General features: G+C 43.3%; 1 protein-coding gene across 1 annotated transcript; it reads left to right on the top strand.

Annotated features, from left to right (window-relative positions):
* The first annotated feature begins 746 nt into the window (after positions 1 to 746).
* Positions 747 to 15,017, top strand: ctnnb1 (catenin (cadherin-associated protein), beta 1). Its single transcript, XM_069655544.1, has 17 exons — positions 747 to 887; positions 7,527 to 7,577; positions 8,117 to 8,341; positions 8,458 to 8,711; positions 8,798 to 9,036; positions 9,371 to 9,572; positions 9,682 to 9,826; positions 10,328 to 10,431; positions 10,556 to 10,690; positions 10,847 to 11,050; positions 11,508 to 11,666; positions 11,908 to 12,027; positions 12,147 to 12,297; positions 12,552 to 12,673; positions 12,817 to 12,877; positions 13,644 to 13,894; positions 14,228 to 15,017. Exons 2-16 carry the CDS (start codon positions 7,565 to 7,567, stop codon positions 13,856 to 13,858), a joined length of 2,349 nt encoding a protein of 782 aa, XP_069511645.1. The 5' UTR covers positions 747 to 887; positions 7,527 to 7,564; the 3' UTR covers positions 13,859 to 13,894; positions 14,228 to 15,017.
* The last annotated feature ends 401 nt before the right edge of the window (positions 15,018 to 15,418 follow it).

Raw genomic sequence — 15,418 nt, 5'->3', positions numbered from 1 at the left:
CTTTGATTCAAATTATGAAAACAGTGGTAATGATTCCGTGACTATTTCCTTAGCTTGTGAGATTCAATTTAATCCACAAACACTCTTTTTCAGACAAAACAAGTGGACAAGTCTTCAGTATGTATTGATTGACTGAAAGTGTAATAAAACAATCTCTTTTTGTTGTTTAAATGTTTATTATTGTGTTTTATCATGAGACACTTAGCATCTCTTAGCTTTTTGAGTAGCAAATATATGTATGATAGCTCAAATGGAACCTAAACTTTGTCTCATGGAACTTTCCATTACTGCGTTTATTGTTGTTATTAAATCTGTGAGGTTTGTTCTTATAGGTAAGGGACTACGAGTGCAGTATGCAATGAAAGTCTCTAACTCACTCTGAAAAGGTGAAAAAATATTTTTTTTCACACACTCCTGAAGGTTTAAGTTGGGGGAAAGAATCGGATTTCCCTTTTCTAGTCCGCCGGAACTTCATTCAATTGTGTATCCTTACTCAGGATGTAGACACTAATTTATGCCTGGTTTATTTCATTCAGTTAACTAACACTCATAACAAATGCTTGTGTTTTGTATGATTAAAAATTGAATGCTGAGACGCTTGAGTGTGACGTGAATTTGACTTTTATCCGATATTTGTTTCTATTTTATTCAAGCGCATGGTAGGATATCTGACCGCTGGAGGTGTTCTCCGGTCTATATAAATGCGCCGCCATCTTACATTTTTCAGTCTCTGCTGTTCCGGCCAAGGTAACGTCGACAGACTACGGAGGGAGTGGACGAGGGCTCCCGGCTGACGCTCGTCCTCATATATTCCTCGACTTTTTTCCGTTTCTGAGTGGTTTTTACTCACCAGGATCCGAGTGGACGGACTCCCTGTTTTGACAAGGGTAGGCTTCAACATTCAAACTATCGGCTGCACTCAGTTTGCCCCTCTTCTCTTGCCGGGCTTTGCCTGAAAGCCAGCTGGAATGGAGACGCTGTTAGTGTGCGGGCCGGCCGGGGATGCTGCTGCAGCAGCTAGCGAACCAGCTGCTTTCACAGCTGATATTTGGGATAAGCCAGCCACCGCCTAATGGGAACATACCTATTTTAAACAGTGTATTGATTTTATTTGTCATATCGCATGGTCCTCAATTAACGTCAGCTAAATGTAACTGATGGATTTCGTTGCCTTTTCGTTTAATCTGAAATATAATCGGGATTTGGGAGTAAACGCAGAATTGTGTCCTCACTTGTTTCAGTTGTTCACGTTAGCCGATGATAACCTAGTTGAGTTAGCATAACTACAATTAGCCCAGTTTAACTGCTGGCCACATACCACTATACTGACTCATGTTTGCTCTACTTGAGTTTCGGCTGTTTCTGCAGCAGGTTTTGCTTTACAGACTCTCAGTAATGGGTGAAAATACACGCGTGTGAAGCTCGTTATATCGTGGCCATGTGGAGCAGCTCTATCTGTTCTAACTAAGAAAGCAAACGTAAGAGAAGTCCGGAGAGCTCGTGAAGAAGTCACGTTAACGCAAACAATCAGTGCGAACTTTAACAACTCCGTCAAACTGAAAACCGTTAAGATATTTTAACGGTTAGTCAAGTCATTTGCTAACATAACTGCCCCAAACTGATATTAAAGGTTTATATTTAACTGTATTTTGGGTCAAAGGCTCGTGGGAGTTTGTTTCCACTCGTCCTTTTAAACAAAGACCGACAAATTCCTCGCAGCCGTTGTGCTTTGGGAGGAAGACGAGGAGGAGCCACGGTGTGAAATCTGAGTCAAGAAAGTCGGGGGCAGCCAGCAGCTGTGGGGTACAGGGAGGGGGAGCGGCGCACTATTATTTGGGTTGTTTGGTGTGTTCTGGGGTTTCTATCATTTTAAATATTATATTAGATGTTTCCTCTTTTTTTTTTTAAACATGGGTCTTTTGCACATCCAAAGGTGTTAGCAGAGGGACAGTTGGGTCACCACGGGGTAAAAGTTGGATAACTCGCTGCTTTACGCATACCTTCCTGCCGATAGAGAAAACAGGCGACACGATGGCTCGAGCTGGAAAGGCTAAAGGCGACGTGCTGGAGAGATTTTAAGAATTTCCCATCATTGATTATACACAAGTTTAATTGGAGAAAAAGATTCAGCAAAACAATGGAAAGGTTAAACTTCGACTTCCGATAATGACCTCTCATCCTTAAATTCCACTAATTAAATATCAAGATTTATTTGGATGAAAGCCCTTTAACTCAACTGGTTTATTTTAAATAATTGAATATTTTTTGACATAACTTGTCTAATACAACAAATCTTTGTTGTTTTTTTATTGACCAATAATCACTTGCATCGTCTTATGTTCCTCGTAATGGGTTGAACTGTTACGTGTGTAAGTAAAATCCCCATCAGATTGCACAATGGAAGAAAACACTGAAAACCATGTCATCTCGTCAGCAACATTTTCTTCTAACGGTGCATTAAAATGTTTCAACGGAAGCGTGGGTGTTTGAGACATCCGAGACCGGTAGTGGTATATTTTGAGGTAAATAACCTGCAAGATTGTTGCCGAGAGCCTGTGCTGTGGTGTCCTGTGTCCACATGTACAGCGTCATTTGGTATGCAACTTTTAGGGCTGTGGTTTTTCTTTTTTCTAATGTACCAATTTATACAGTGATTTCTTTTTTTCAGAAATACATTTCTTTTCAGGTAAACTATGTTCTATATAGAAGAAAGGAAAGGCCAGTTTGCCTAAGTTAAAGCTCAGGTGATAAATTATTTGAAGCTTTTTGACGTTTTCTTTTGCAGGATGCATCTTTTTTTAAGCATTCCTACTGCACTCAACCCATACGGTCTTATTTTTATTATTTAAATTGACTGATAGATATTGAGCAGATCAAGGATAAAGTTGCTAGGTGTTTCCTGGAGCTCCTGTGTCTCCATGGGCATCCATCATTTTGCAGTGGAGACAGAGCAAACACTGCAGCGGCTGCAGGCATTGAGCTCATTGTATTGTTGGCAGCCAGCAGTGAGTGCTGCTGACCCTGCACATTATGCGGCCAGCGCTGAAGCCTGTGGCAGCTCCTGTCTCACTGCTGGAGCCGATAATGCAGCTTGTTTGGGTCATTTACTCATATGGATCTATTGAACCCAGTGTTTTTTCACTTGAGAGGAAATGGGCTGCGCTAGAGTTTGAGATAGATTTTAGCTCTTTTTGAAGTCCTGTTCTCTATAAATATTTTTTCCCTGAACCTTGGCAAAGCACTCTACATTTCCTCGAACAAATTAATTTTGTATGAACTATTTAAATGCCACAGCATCCAGGGAAGAGACTTCAAAATAAGCCAAAAATGTCTGCAGGTCAAAATGGTGAAATGCAATTTAGAGGGAGTGTTTCGTGCACGGATTTATTTATTTAATGGCAACATGAAACCCCGTCTTTACACAATGAAGACCCTGAGGCTCACCTGGCTCAAATGTGCTGACAGACTGGCTGTTTTCCCTTTTCATTGAGAGGAAATGGGATAGGGTTATTTGTGCTGAGCTGCATTCAATTCCAGCCATGGATAAATGTGATTTTCAACCCTCCTATGATTGGATTATTTAAAGTTTCACAGTGTAGTGATGCTGTTTTTAGTCTTACTGCAATTGAATTTTGTTCTTGATTGAAGTTGATACGAAATGCAGGATTTCCCACGTAGCTTACAGATTTCTTTCATGCTTGCATAGCTAGCTTCTGATCTCTTTTGGCTAATTGGTGTGAGTTGATGAAGTTACCGAACGGTAGTTTTCATTTATCTGGGTCTGTGCCTAACCCTGACAGAGATGCCCTCTCTGCAAGAGCCACATGTGGAAACATTTGATGATTCCTCTCAAGTAAAGGGTAGGAATCTTGAACCAAGTCTCCTGCAGAAAAATGTTTCATAGTTGAAATTATTGGACTTTTTATATATTTATATCTAATGTTAGAATCAAACCTCTACACAGAAGTAGTTGTTGAGTTTCACATTTGTTCTTGTTTCATGTGTTGTTCACACTGATGATCCCTGGCTCTCTATTATGGCTGTGTTTCAGCAAAGTTTTGGCAGTACAATAGGCCCTATGTACATATATGCAATACAGGGTTACAATTCAATACATTGCAATATATCGTGATTTATATAAATATAGCCATGAAGAGTAGAATAAAGAACACACTTGTATAAATAACAGTACTACTTTTTGTGCGGGGAACATTTGCCTTCCATCTTTAAAAAAAATACAACATTTGCATGTAAACTAATTTAAAATTGATAGTGTTTGTAAAAAAAAAAGGGGAAACGTATCTCTATCAGTTGCATGTTTTTCTTTACTATATACAAGGCAGACTGAAGTCGTCTATTCCTGGCCATCCTGCTCTGTGCTGGAACATTGAGCCTGTCATTTGAGTTTTGTCCTGGGACTGTGGTGCTGTGGTTACACTTTACTTTATAGGACTTATGTGCCTGTGGCCATGCACGTTACCTTCATCTCCACACGCACGTTACTGTGTACTGAAAAGATAAAATGCATTTATAAAATACATATCCAACCATGGCTTCATGTGACTTCCTCCTGTAGCCTATACCCCAATTCATCCCACATACTGCAGCCAAGAGAGACATCAGACTGGTGTGTCACTCATTAGTCATCTGGCTTCAGTTTTCTGGCTTTTAGCTGGACTCCTGACAGGTCTTCATATGGCATTTCACATCTGGCTTCAAAGAAGAGTTTTTGTGTCCGGGCTGATAACCTGATATCTAGGAACCTTAACTGTTTTTTGTTTAACTGTCAGTTCGCCTTTTGTGGAAAAACAGCCAGTTGTGTGTCTCAGTTGGAGACCAGACTTTGCCTGTTTACCCATCAAAAAACAACCATCGGCTCAGTTTCAAAGCCAGATGTAAAGACCCACATTTTCCACCAGTGTGGCTGATAAATGGTTCCACAGTGCGCTTTGATTGAACGTTTGATTTGTATGCTGCTTTGTATGGGACATATGGCTGCCATTAGGGCAGGGTAGGTTATGTGAGGGCAGGCCTGCAAAGCTGGGGAGGATGGTGTGTGAACAGTACATTTGAGTTGGTGCGTTTGTGGTTAGAAGCAGCAGTCTTGGAGCCTGACTCAAGATTGAGCTTTAATGACACAGCTGAGCTGGGGCAGTGTGGGTGCCAGAGGAGGGAAGTAATCCAGAGCAGTAGTTTAGCTATCCTTGGCTGCATTTACATATCGGGCGCCATATAACTCCACAAACTCCTACACATTCAGAGCCTCTCAGGCAAGACTGTTTACCATTGCATGTGTGTCTGTTGTGCATTTCTGTGTGTCCTCCTCTGCTTGTTAAACATTCACTTCCATCTGATTCAATTATGTAATTATTTTGGATCCCTTTCAATAAGGTCTTCTGCAGACAGGAGAAAATGAGTCTCCTAAAAGATATTACACACATGGAACAAAGAACTAGAATATGCAGCTTTTTAAACATCTCTATGGATGATATTTGTAAGCATTAGTTCACCAAGCAGTGCTTTGAATCAGTGTTTGATAGGTACACAGCTGGTCACCAATGTTCAAAACCAACCAATATTCCTCAAATATGCCCCTTTTCTGACTTATGTATAGTATTAAACAGTGGAAACATCTCCAGGTGTTAAAACACACCAAAGGTAGACTCCAGCATCAGACAAGCTAAACTACAAACCAGAGAGATGATTCTCTACAGAAACAATAGTGATTAAATTCTAGGTACATAATAATCACTATTCAGGTTGTGAGGTAGCATCTTCTCTAACATGTAAACCAAAAGTTAACTCACCTCCTGAAAAGAGAAGCTTAATTTTAAGGGATCTGGCTGAGATATTACTCTCTAGTTGCTATTGTGTGCATCATCTCTGGCTCACTTAATGACCAGTCTGATGGAACTGTTTTCCCTGTGCAGCACAAGTCTTTGACACATTTTTAATTGGCTATTTTACCGACAAGAGGTGATTTGTCACATTTTTGTTTTGATCTTTTACAACCTCAGAAATCAAAAATTATGTCCTTACCTTCAAAATTCAGCGTGCTTCTTTTGAAAAATCACACCGAAAGATGAAATATCAGGAAATATTTCTCATGGCCGTTTTAAAAATTTCTTTCAAACATCAAAGTTTCCATTGTCGCTACATCTGACCTTACAGCGGTAACTCGGCATCACATCTGTTGCATCAAGCCTTGCAGCAAAAAAATGTGTTCAGAATTTGAATCGCACACATTTACTTTGCACTGGACAAATAAAAATGGTCCTGACTTTTCTTCAGAGGAAGTTTCTTTAGCAATTTCAAGTTCATAGTTTGCCAAAACATGGCTGGAGTGAAGTGGCCCCAACACTCAATTACCTCTACCACTCTTGCATAAGATGCTTCAACATCAGCATAACACAGCAAGCAGACGGACGAGAAATGCATTTTAGTTGTACTTCATTTAGTGTTAATGGTGCTGAACAAATGTATGCACATGAAGACAATGTAATTAGGCACTTGACAAAACAACAGTTCCCATGTCAAATGAAGGTCAGGCAGCAGAAGGCCTTATAGAATGTGTAGTCTTGTATATTTTCATGCGAGATGTAGGTTTCGTCTGTGGTTTGAACTTGGTTAATCCTCTGCAGGAAAGTCTCGTCAGTGGTTTGGGGTTAGCGGGTTATTAGTCACCTGTACTTTCTCGAGAAAGGTATGAATCAGTTTATGACTCTTATTTCACCATACCCGTGCTTTCCTCCTGTGAGCCTCTTAGTATTGAAACATGTCCAGACTGGTGTGCCGTGAGTGAAAAGGATTTAGTCTCTACTTTGCTGTAGAATTCATTAAGGACGAACAACAGATTTATTTTGAAAGGTTTTGACAAAAGGATTTCTGAGTCTGTGGATACACGGCTCCTGTGTGCTGTCTCATTTTATCCTGGATTTTCTTCTACATTTTCCCCATTTCCTGCGTTTGAGTGTTACTGTCATAACATTTATCTCTGACTATGAATTGAAAATTCCTCTGTTTCAATTTTGCTCGTTTTTTTTCCTGAATTAATCCCCTCTGCCTCGCTCTGCCTCTCTCCTGCCATAGCCTGTGTTTACTTTCCTGCAGAGTGTGGTTTCAGCTTCAAAGCCAGCTCAGGAATGTGTATGCCCTCCTCCCTCCTCCTTTTCGCTCCACCCAGTGCTCCACTTCCCCCGTCCTTCCTCACCTAAATAGTTGCTAGCTGCTACACTTAATGGTTCCTTTGTTTGTGTGTGTGAACTGCTGCTGTTTGCATGTCTGGCTTCAACAGAAGAGGAAATCCAAAAAAGGGAGGAGGCAGGAAAGAAATTAATGGTGGAGGAGGTTGAAAAGAAACTTTCGGTTGTTACCTCTGCGTTAGTCTTTGTGTTAAAGTAAAATGCCTGATGATTGAGAGCAAGGAAGGAGCAGTGGCAGTGAGCAGAGCAGAGGGCAGGCAGGAATGATATAGCATGAGGTGCCACAGAGGAGTTTTGACTAACTGTTTGTATTCCCTGTTTCAGATCAGGAAGCTGTGTTGGCCGCAGTTTGAGAAAGGAACATGGCTTCCCAGGGTGAGTTACCATTTTCCCATTATTGTCAAACACACACACACACACACACTTACCTTCCTGCTAAGTGCGGCTTCCATTTCTTCATTTGTCTGAGTGTAAGAAATAAGAGCTGCAGACATATTGACGAGTAAACAATGTGTTAAACTTTGCTGCAGTTAGAAAGTCGCCTCTCCTGCTGCAGATTTATGTTCTCATTAGAGCAAAGTGAATTAGTTATTGATTTCAATTTGAAACTTGGAGCACCTGAAATCTCACTTTATGCTTGAAGACACCTTAGCTGGTAAATCACACTTCAGTGAAGTATGAAATGTATGAAAACAAAAGCATGAGGAGCATATTTTACTATAATAAAGACTTACAAAGTGTAAACATGAAGGTTCAAGACTTTAAACACTTCATGTAGAATTCTGATTTATTTATAACTAATATTCATATAGTTATTTGTAATATTTGCAGGCACTGTAATGGCAGAGAATAACAGTTTCTCTTATGAAGTTACATTTGTTGACAGATATTTTCTGAACTTTGTCTCATTGCAGCTGATCTGATGGAGCTGGACATGGCCATGGAGCCGGACCGTAAGGCTGCAGTCAGTCACTGGCAGCAACAGTCTTACCTGGATTCAGGCATCCACTCAGGAGCCACCACAACCGCCCCCTCCCTCAGCGGGAAGGGCAACCCAGAAGAAGACGATGTGGACAACCAGGTCATGTACGAATGGGAGCAGGGCTTCAACCAGAACTTCGCCCAGGAACAAGTACAAGGTGGGTCATACGGATCTTTTAAAGCAGATCTTTTCGCTGCACGTTATTTTTTGAAACTTGCTTCCAGCAGATTGAAAACTAATGTTACCGAACATCTGCGCTTGTGTCTCCTGTAGACATAGATGGTCAGTACGCCATGACACGTGCCCAGCGGGTGCGTGCCGCAATGTTCCCAGAGACTCTGGAGGAGGGCATGCAGATCCCTTCTACACAGTACGACGCCGCAAACCCCACCAACGTCCAGAGGCTGGCAGAGCCCTCGCAAATGCTCAAACATGCTGTGGTCAATCTGATCAACTACCAAGACGACGCTGAGCTGGCAACCAGAGCCATCCCAGAACTCACCAAACTGCTCAACGATGAGGACCAGGTATGTGTCCATTATAAGCTCAGTTTTGGATCTCAAATCATGATTCTTCTCCTTACTATAATCTAACACGTGTTCTCTCCCCTCAGGTTGTAGTAAACAAAGCGGCTGTGATGGTCCACCAGCTCTCAAAGAAAGAAGCTTCCCGCCATGCCATCATGCGCTCCCCTCAGATGGTGTCTGCTATCGTCAGGACCATGCAAAACACAAACGATGTGGAGACAGCTCGCTGCACCGCAGGAACACTCCACAACCTGTCCCACCACAGAGAGGGTCTGCTGGCTATTTTCAAGTCCGGAGGAATCCCAGCCCTCGTTAAAATGCTCGGGTATGTGAAAGGATGGAGGCATACTTGATTTGGATTGGTGTTTCTTTTTCTTTTATTTATTTCATGTCCTGCAGCTCACCAATGCAGAAAGGCAGGAAGCAATGTAGCAGCATTTTTCTCTCAGCATAAGCACCATTTTTTGTATTATTAAATGGCTATTTTTAATGACACAAGCCTATAAACTGTGATGAGGGAATCATGGGATTGTAATTGCCTGTAAACTCTTCAAAGGCAGAGGATGTTGGGAAGAAGGAGCTCTGAGAAACCTAATCTAATATCTAATTGTCCTTATTTCCCAGTGGAGCAGAAACTAATAAGCCTGTTTGCTCTGCAGCTCACCAGTGGACTCTGTCCTCTTCTACGCCATCACCACCCTCCACAACCTCCTCCTGCACCAGGAAGGAGCCAAGATGGCCGTCCGTTTAGCCGGGGGTCTACAGAAAATGGTGGCTCTGCTTAACAAGACCAACGTCAAGTTCCTGGCCATCACCACTGACTGCCTCCAGATCCTGGCCTACGGAAACCAGGAGAGCAAAGTAAGCGCTCAGGGGAAGATGGTGAAAGTGCCTAGTGTACTCCTAATGCCAAATTGGCCGTCATGAGAAAATATAAAACCCCTTACCTTCCTTTTTTTGTCCTCTCTAGTTGATAATCTTGGCCAGCGGTGGCCCCCAGGCGTTGGTCAACATTATGAGGACTTACACCTACGAGAAGCTGCTGTGGACCACGAGCAGAGTCCTCAAAGTCCTGTCGGTCTGCTCCAGTAACAAGCCTGCCATTGTAGAAGCAGGTATGTTTGCTCTCCGTGACGAAGCGTTAGCAACAATCAAGTTAGCTTTCCTCACTTAAAACAGCGAGGAAAACGCAAAACAGCACTGCAGCATATTGTAAGTAGGAGACGTTGTAGCAGCTTGGACCCGGAAACAGTTTAATGTGGCGATGTGACGTCACTACTTCACAACCGGGTAGTACCATCGTCTGGGAAAAATACAGTCACACAATAACATACCGCTTTCATTTTATACTGGTATATTGGTCTCATCGGTATATAGGTCACAGTCCACTTTATAGATGAAAATAAATGTATTCAAAGTGCGTCTTAAACACCAAATTTTATGGTGAATATTTTATATTATTTACATGCTGTGTATTCATGGTTGAGGGTCTTCCTTTTTGCTTATTTTAAATGCATTTCTAACTGAATACAACTACTGCAAAGTGGTACAAAATGAATTTTAATGTTAAGACTTATGTGTGGTAATATCTGGAATTCTCTCTATTTTGTGTCCAGGAGGCATGCAGGCTCTGGGACTCCACCTGACAGACCCCAGTCAGAGACTGGTCCAGAACTGTCTCTGGACTCTCAGGAACTTATCAGATGCTGCCACCAAACAGGTGATGAGATCTGACCCTTATTATCTATATTCAACTTAAAAATAAATCGGAAGCTTTATTTCTCACTTTATCTGAAGTGCCCTTGATGCTGTTTACTCATCAATCTTTCCTTCTCTGTCTGCAGGAGGGAATGGAGGGTCTGTTAGGAACTCTGGTCCAGCTGCTCGGCAGTGATGACATCAACGTGGTGACCTGTGCTGCTGGCATCCTGTCTAACCTGACCTGTAACAACTACAAGAACAAGATGATGGTCTGCCAGGTGAGCACCCACACGGTTAATGTTCAGAAAAGTCAAAGTGAAAATGTTACTGTTAATATAATATGTGCGTTTCAATATCATTCATCCAGTCAGACTGTCTGGGTGCATCTCAAATCTCTGCTGTATCAATTAATCTGCATGCCATCTGTTCTGTAGGTTGGAGGCATCGAGGCGTTGGTTCGCACAGTGCTGCGGGCCGGAGACAGAGAAGACATCACAGAACCGGCTATTTGTGCCCTGCGTCACCTCACATCCAGACACCAGGACGCCGAGATGGCACAGAATGCTGTCAGACTGCACTACGGCCTGCCTGTGGTCGTCAAATTACTGCACCCGCCATCACACTGGCCACTCATTAAGGTACAGTCACACACATGGACATGCCCGCAGCAGTCTGCCAGTATTGAGGTCTGCTGACGTGGCAGACGCTCATGTTTCCAGTGTGAATGAGTTTACATCCGACCACACCATGACTCGGTTTTACAGCTCGATGTTGCTTTAACTTGTATCTTGCTTGTTTTGGCCCAGTCCAATGTAGCAGCAGCAGAATACACCTGAGCACTGGCCTCTAGTAGTGCATTTTTAATGATGGACACATGAAATAAGCATTTGTAGAGTTCTGCTCTGGATGGAAACAAAGCTAGTCCCACATTACACAATCCACAAGGGGCCTGTCACGACTATTCCAATTTAAAAAAGAACCATGCATATTAATAAATCATGCAAATACAAATAAACTGTATAAGTTTTAGCTTAATTCCTGATTGGATGACATTTTAAACAGCTTTATTGATGATGAAATGTGTTTGTCCATCAGGCTACAGTGGGTCTGATCCGTAACCTGGCGCTTTGCCCTGCAAACCACGCTCCTCTGAGGGAGCAGGGAGCCATCCCCAGACTGGTTCAGCTGCTGGTCAGAGCACACCAAGACACACAGAGACGCACCAGCATGGGAGGCACGCAGCAGCAGTTTGTGGTAAGAACAGACGCACTCTTAACACTTCTGTGAACACACACACTTCCAAATCGAACCCCAGCATGACATTACTAATGGGTCATGCAGCTTTGTGGTGCCTTGCCATCTTTTCACCCACACAGACGCAGAAATACCCAGCATGACTTAAACATGAACTCCACCACTACCTGCTCATGTTAGGAAGGTCCTAGAGGGATGCATACAGTTTAAAACTCAACTGACGTTTTTTTTTGTTTATCAGGAGGGCGTTCGTATGGAGGAGATTGTGGAGGGCTGCACAGGAGCGCTTCACATCCTCGCCAGAGACGTCCACAACAGAATAGTCATCAGAGGACTCAACACCATTCCACTGTTTGTACAGGTAAAAACATTTATCAGTTTTCCACGAATCTCTGCTTGTTGCATCCTTACAGATCATGCATGTAAGCACTGGAGTCCTGAGAATCATTCTAAGTAATCTTGTGTCTTGTTTGTGTGCAGCTGTTGTATTCTCCCATTGAGAACATCCAGCGTGTGGCAGCAGGCGTCCTGTGTGAGCTGGCCCAGGACAAAGAGGCTGCTGAGGCCATCGAGGCTGAGGGAGCCACCGCCCCACTCACAGAGCTGCTGCACAGCCGCAACGAAGGAGTTGGTACGTTCACAGAAACCCACTATTTACATAATGGATACTCTCTAGCTACGCAGATGTTCAAAAGAGCTGGTCGGCCCTAGAAATGAGTGCTTAGGATTCGAGACAACTCTGGCTCTTTAATAATGCCTGTTTTGCAGGGAAACGCTAATGTTACTGTAGCCTTGGCAATACCTGGTTTATTTTTCTCTTCTGTAATAGCTGTTGCTTTATTTGCAGATAGTTGTTATGACTGACCTGTCATCTCTCCCCCTCAGCCACCTACGCTGCAGCAGTTTTGTTCCGTATGTCGGAGGACAAACCTCAAGACTACAAGAAACGCCTCTCTGTGGAGCTCACCAGCTCGCTCTTCAGGACAGAACCCATGGCCTGGAATGAGGTATGAAGCTCTCAAATTCTAAAATTGCTAATCAGTGTATTGGTTACAAAACCGTCGGATGTTAGTGCACTTCAAGATTTAAATGAAGGCCTGCTTCATTAACTGCTGCAACCCTGCTCATCCTCTTCTGTGTATCTCTGCAGACTGGAGACCTGGGTTTGGACATTGGAGCTCAGGGAGAGCCTCTGGGCTACAGACAGGAAGGTAAGTCACCTCCTGACCTCTGCCTGGCTGGGAGGGCTCCCCAGAGAAACACAGGAGGGATAAAAATGTCAAACACCAGAGCAGCGAGGCTGCAACAAAAACAGTTTATATTTCAATTAGTTAAAGAAAAATCAGCTCAGTGTCTGTTCTTCCTGTTTCTCTCTGAAACCTCCCAGCCCCCCTTTAGTTGATAAACAACCAGATTTTGTCACAGTCCAATGCCTGAGCTCATCTGTCCATCGTTATTACCACTGATGACCGGATTGGCTGTTAAAGGTCCTGATACTTGAGTTGGTGGAGATTTTTATCCCTGCTGTCAGTCAGCAGAACACAGGTGGCTCTTAAAGATCCAACACTGCTGCCTATAGTTATTGTCAGTCGGCCTTCTCAATGTACTCGGTGCATCAGGACCTTGGACTGTGTACTGATCAATAGGCGGAGGGGTGAGGGTTAGCTGTTTATTTTAATTTGCCCAGCTCTCCGTCCCTCCAGCATGAACATATTTACTGGCTCTTGGCCAAATGAAAACAAACTCTTGAATTCGCAGAGGCCGGTGTTCTCTGAAACATCCACAGAGCGATCCAAACTCCAGCTGTCAGCTAAACTGCTGCTCAGTTCACAGATAGTTGAGTCTGCTGGAGGACAGTGTGCTGTGTTGCTGTGTTTGAATGATCGTACTACTGTGTGACCGCTTGGTTTGTTAACCTGCTTCTAACAACTGCTCTGCTTCCCCTGCCTCTCCTCCACCCACTCCTCCCTCCCCCAGACCCTAGCTACCGTTCCTTCCACTCAGGGGGTTACGGAGGGGACACGATGGGTATGGAGCCCATGATGGACCACGATCTGGGCGGGGGCCACCACCCTGGCCAGGACTACCCCCCTGTAGAGGGGCTGCCTGACCTGGGACACGCCCAGGAACTGATAGAGGGCCTGCCGCCTGGTGACTCCAACCAACTGGCCTGGTTTGATACCGACTTGTAAATACCAAGACCAACATTACACTACACTTTCTACTAGGTAAGAATATCTTCACACTCACTGGCCGTGTGTGAGCTGTAAATGAGAGCCATGTTTCAGACCAGATGTAGCGGTAAAGACACTTTGTGGAGGGTTTCTGTCTGGATTAAATATCTGAGGGGGGGAGGGGGAGTGGGTTTACTCACTGTGGCTGCTGCATGTTCAGACTGCTCCTAATTACAAAGCTGTGTGATGTGGTGTGTGTGTGATGTTACACTATGTTTGATCTGCGTGTGTGGTCTTAACCAACGCCTCTGCCCTGTCTCCTTCCTCTTACCTCCCTGTTCTTTCCATCATTCCTCCTCTTTTCCTGTCCCTCTCCTCCCTCTGCAGCTGTATCATGTGATCTGGATGAACCTGCATCGTGATTCGCCCATATGGAGGAGGCGGGGTTTCAGAAAGTGCCTGAAGACGACTCAACAACAACAAGCAGAGTTTCCTGTCTATGGGAACTCCATTGGGACAAACTAGATTTAAATGCGGTTCTGGTCTCTCAGCCTGGCGGAGGGCTGATTTTAAATCCTGACATGACACATGGATTTTAAACTCAACATTTAATTTTCTGAAAAACCCTTTTATGTATTTTGTTTTACATTTTTACTTCCTTTGGTTGTTTTACTTTTTTATTCTGTTTTCCTCAACTCTGTAATGGTACAAACTGATTCTAGCTTGCTTTTTCCATTATTCTGATTATGATACTCATCTCTTGTTTTTGCAGTCCCTGTATTTTAAGTCTCTGGTAGTGTTGAGTTTTTTAGTGGTAATGCTCCATCAAAGTAAAGAATCTGATCACATTTTAAATGGTGTCCAAACACTAAAGTTAATCAGTTGAATTGTATTCTGATGATCAAGTGTAACATTGTGTAGCTTTTGTATAAAAAAACATGAATTGGAAATCATGGTCCAAATATCAAGCTATTTTCTTGCTTTAAAGGTGGACACTGATGTGTCTCTGCTGTTCCAAAGGGGGTGTAGCTGACCGAGCTGGAGGGGTGTGGCTGAGAAAGGACCAGGTGGAGGAGGGATCTTATTGGTCTGCTGTTACTAGAGGGGTGGGGTAGTGGGTGGAGCTGGTTGCTGTAGCCTGCTGTGTTCTGAAACAATAAAATGGACTGTCATTTCACCTGAATGAGTCACCGTATTATTTCACAAACACCTTTGTTCCAGGAGGGCACATTACCTCATACCTACCCGTTTTACGAGTTATAACATCACTGTTTATTTTAGCTGAACTTTGCCTCAGACTTTAACAATCAAGTAGCTATTCCCGGATAACCAAACTTGTGGGCATTAAAATGTAACTTTAATTCTGCTATAAGAAGGCCAAATAAGGACGTCTATGATTCAGTTTTCACATGGCAAAGGTGGCCACAACCACACAGGAGTGATTCACACTGTTACACATCCACTGACGCCAGGTAGCGAGGTGGTAAAAACTTCTGATCCACCAACTGAAAACAAGTGACCACATTCACCTGCAGAGGCCTCAGTTTGGCAGGATGCCAGATCAGTCCACTCTCATTC

This window comes from Semicossyphus pulcher, unplaced genomic scaffold (assembly GCF_022749685.1).
Source record: "Semicossyphus pulcher isolate SPU_LCO1_2020_fin unplaced genomic scaffold, fSemPul1.0.p SCAF_9, whole genome shotgun sequence".
NCBI lineage: Eukaryota > Metazoa > Chordata > Actinopteri > Labriformes > Labridae > Semicossyphus > Semicossyphus pulcher.
This window is presented reverse-complemented; position numbering and strand designations above follow the sequence as displayed.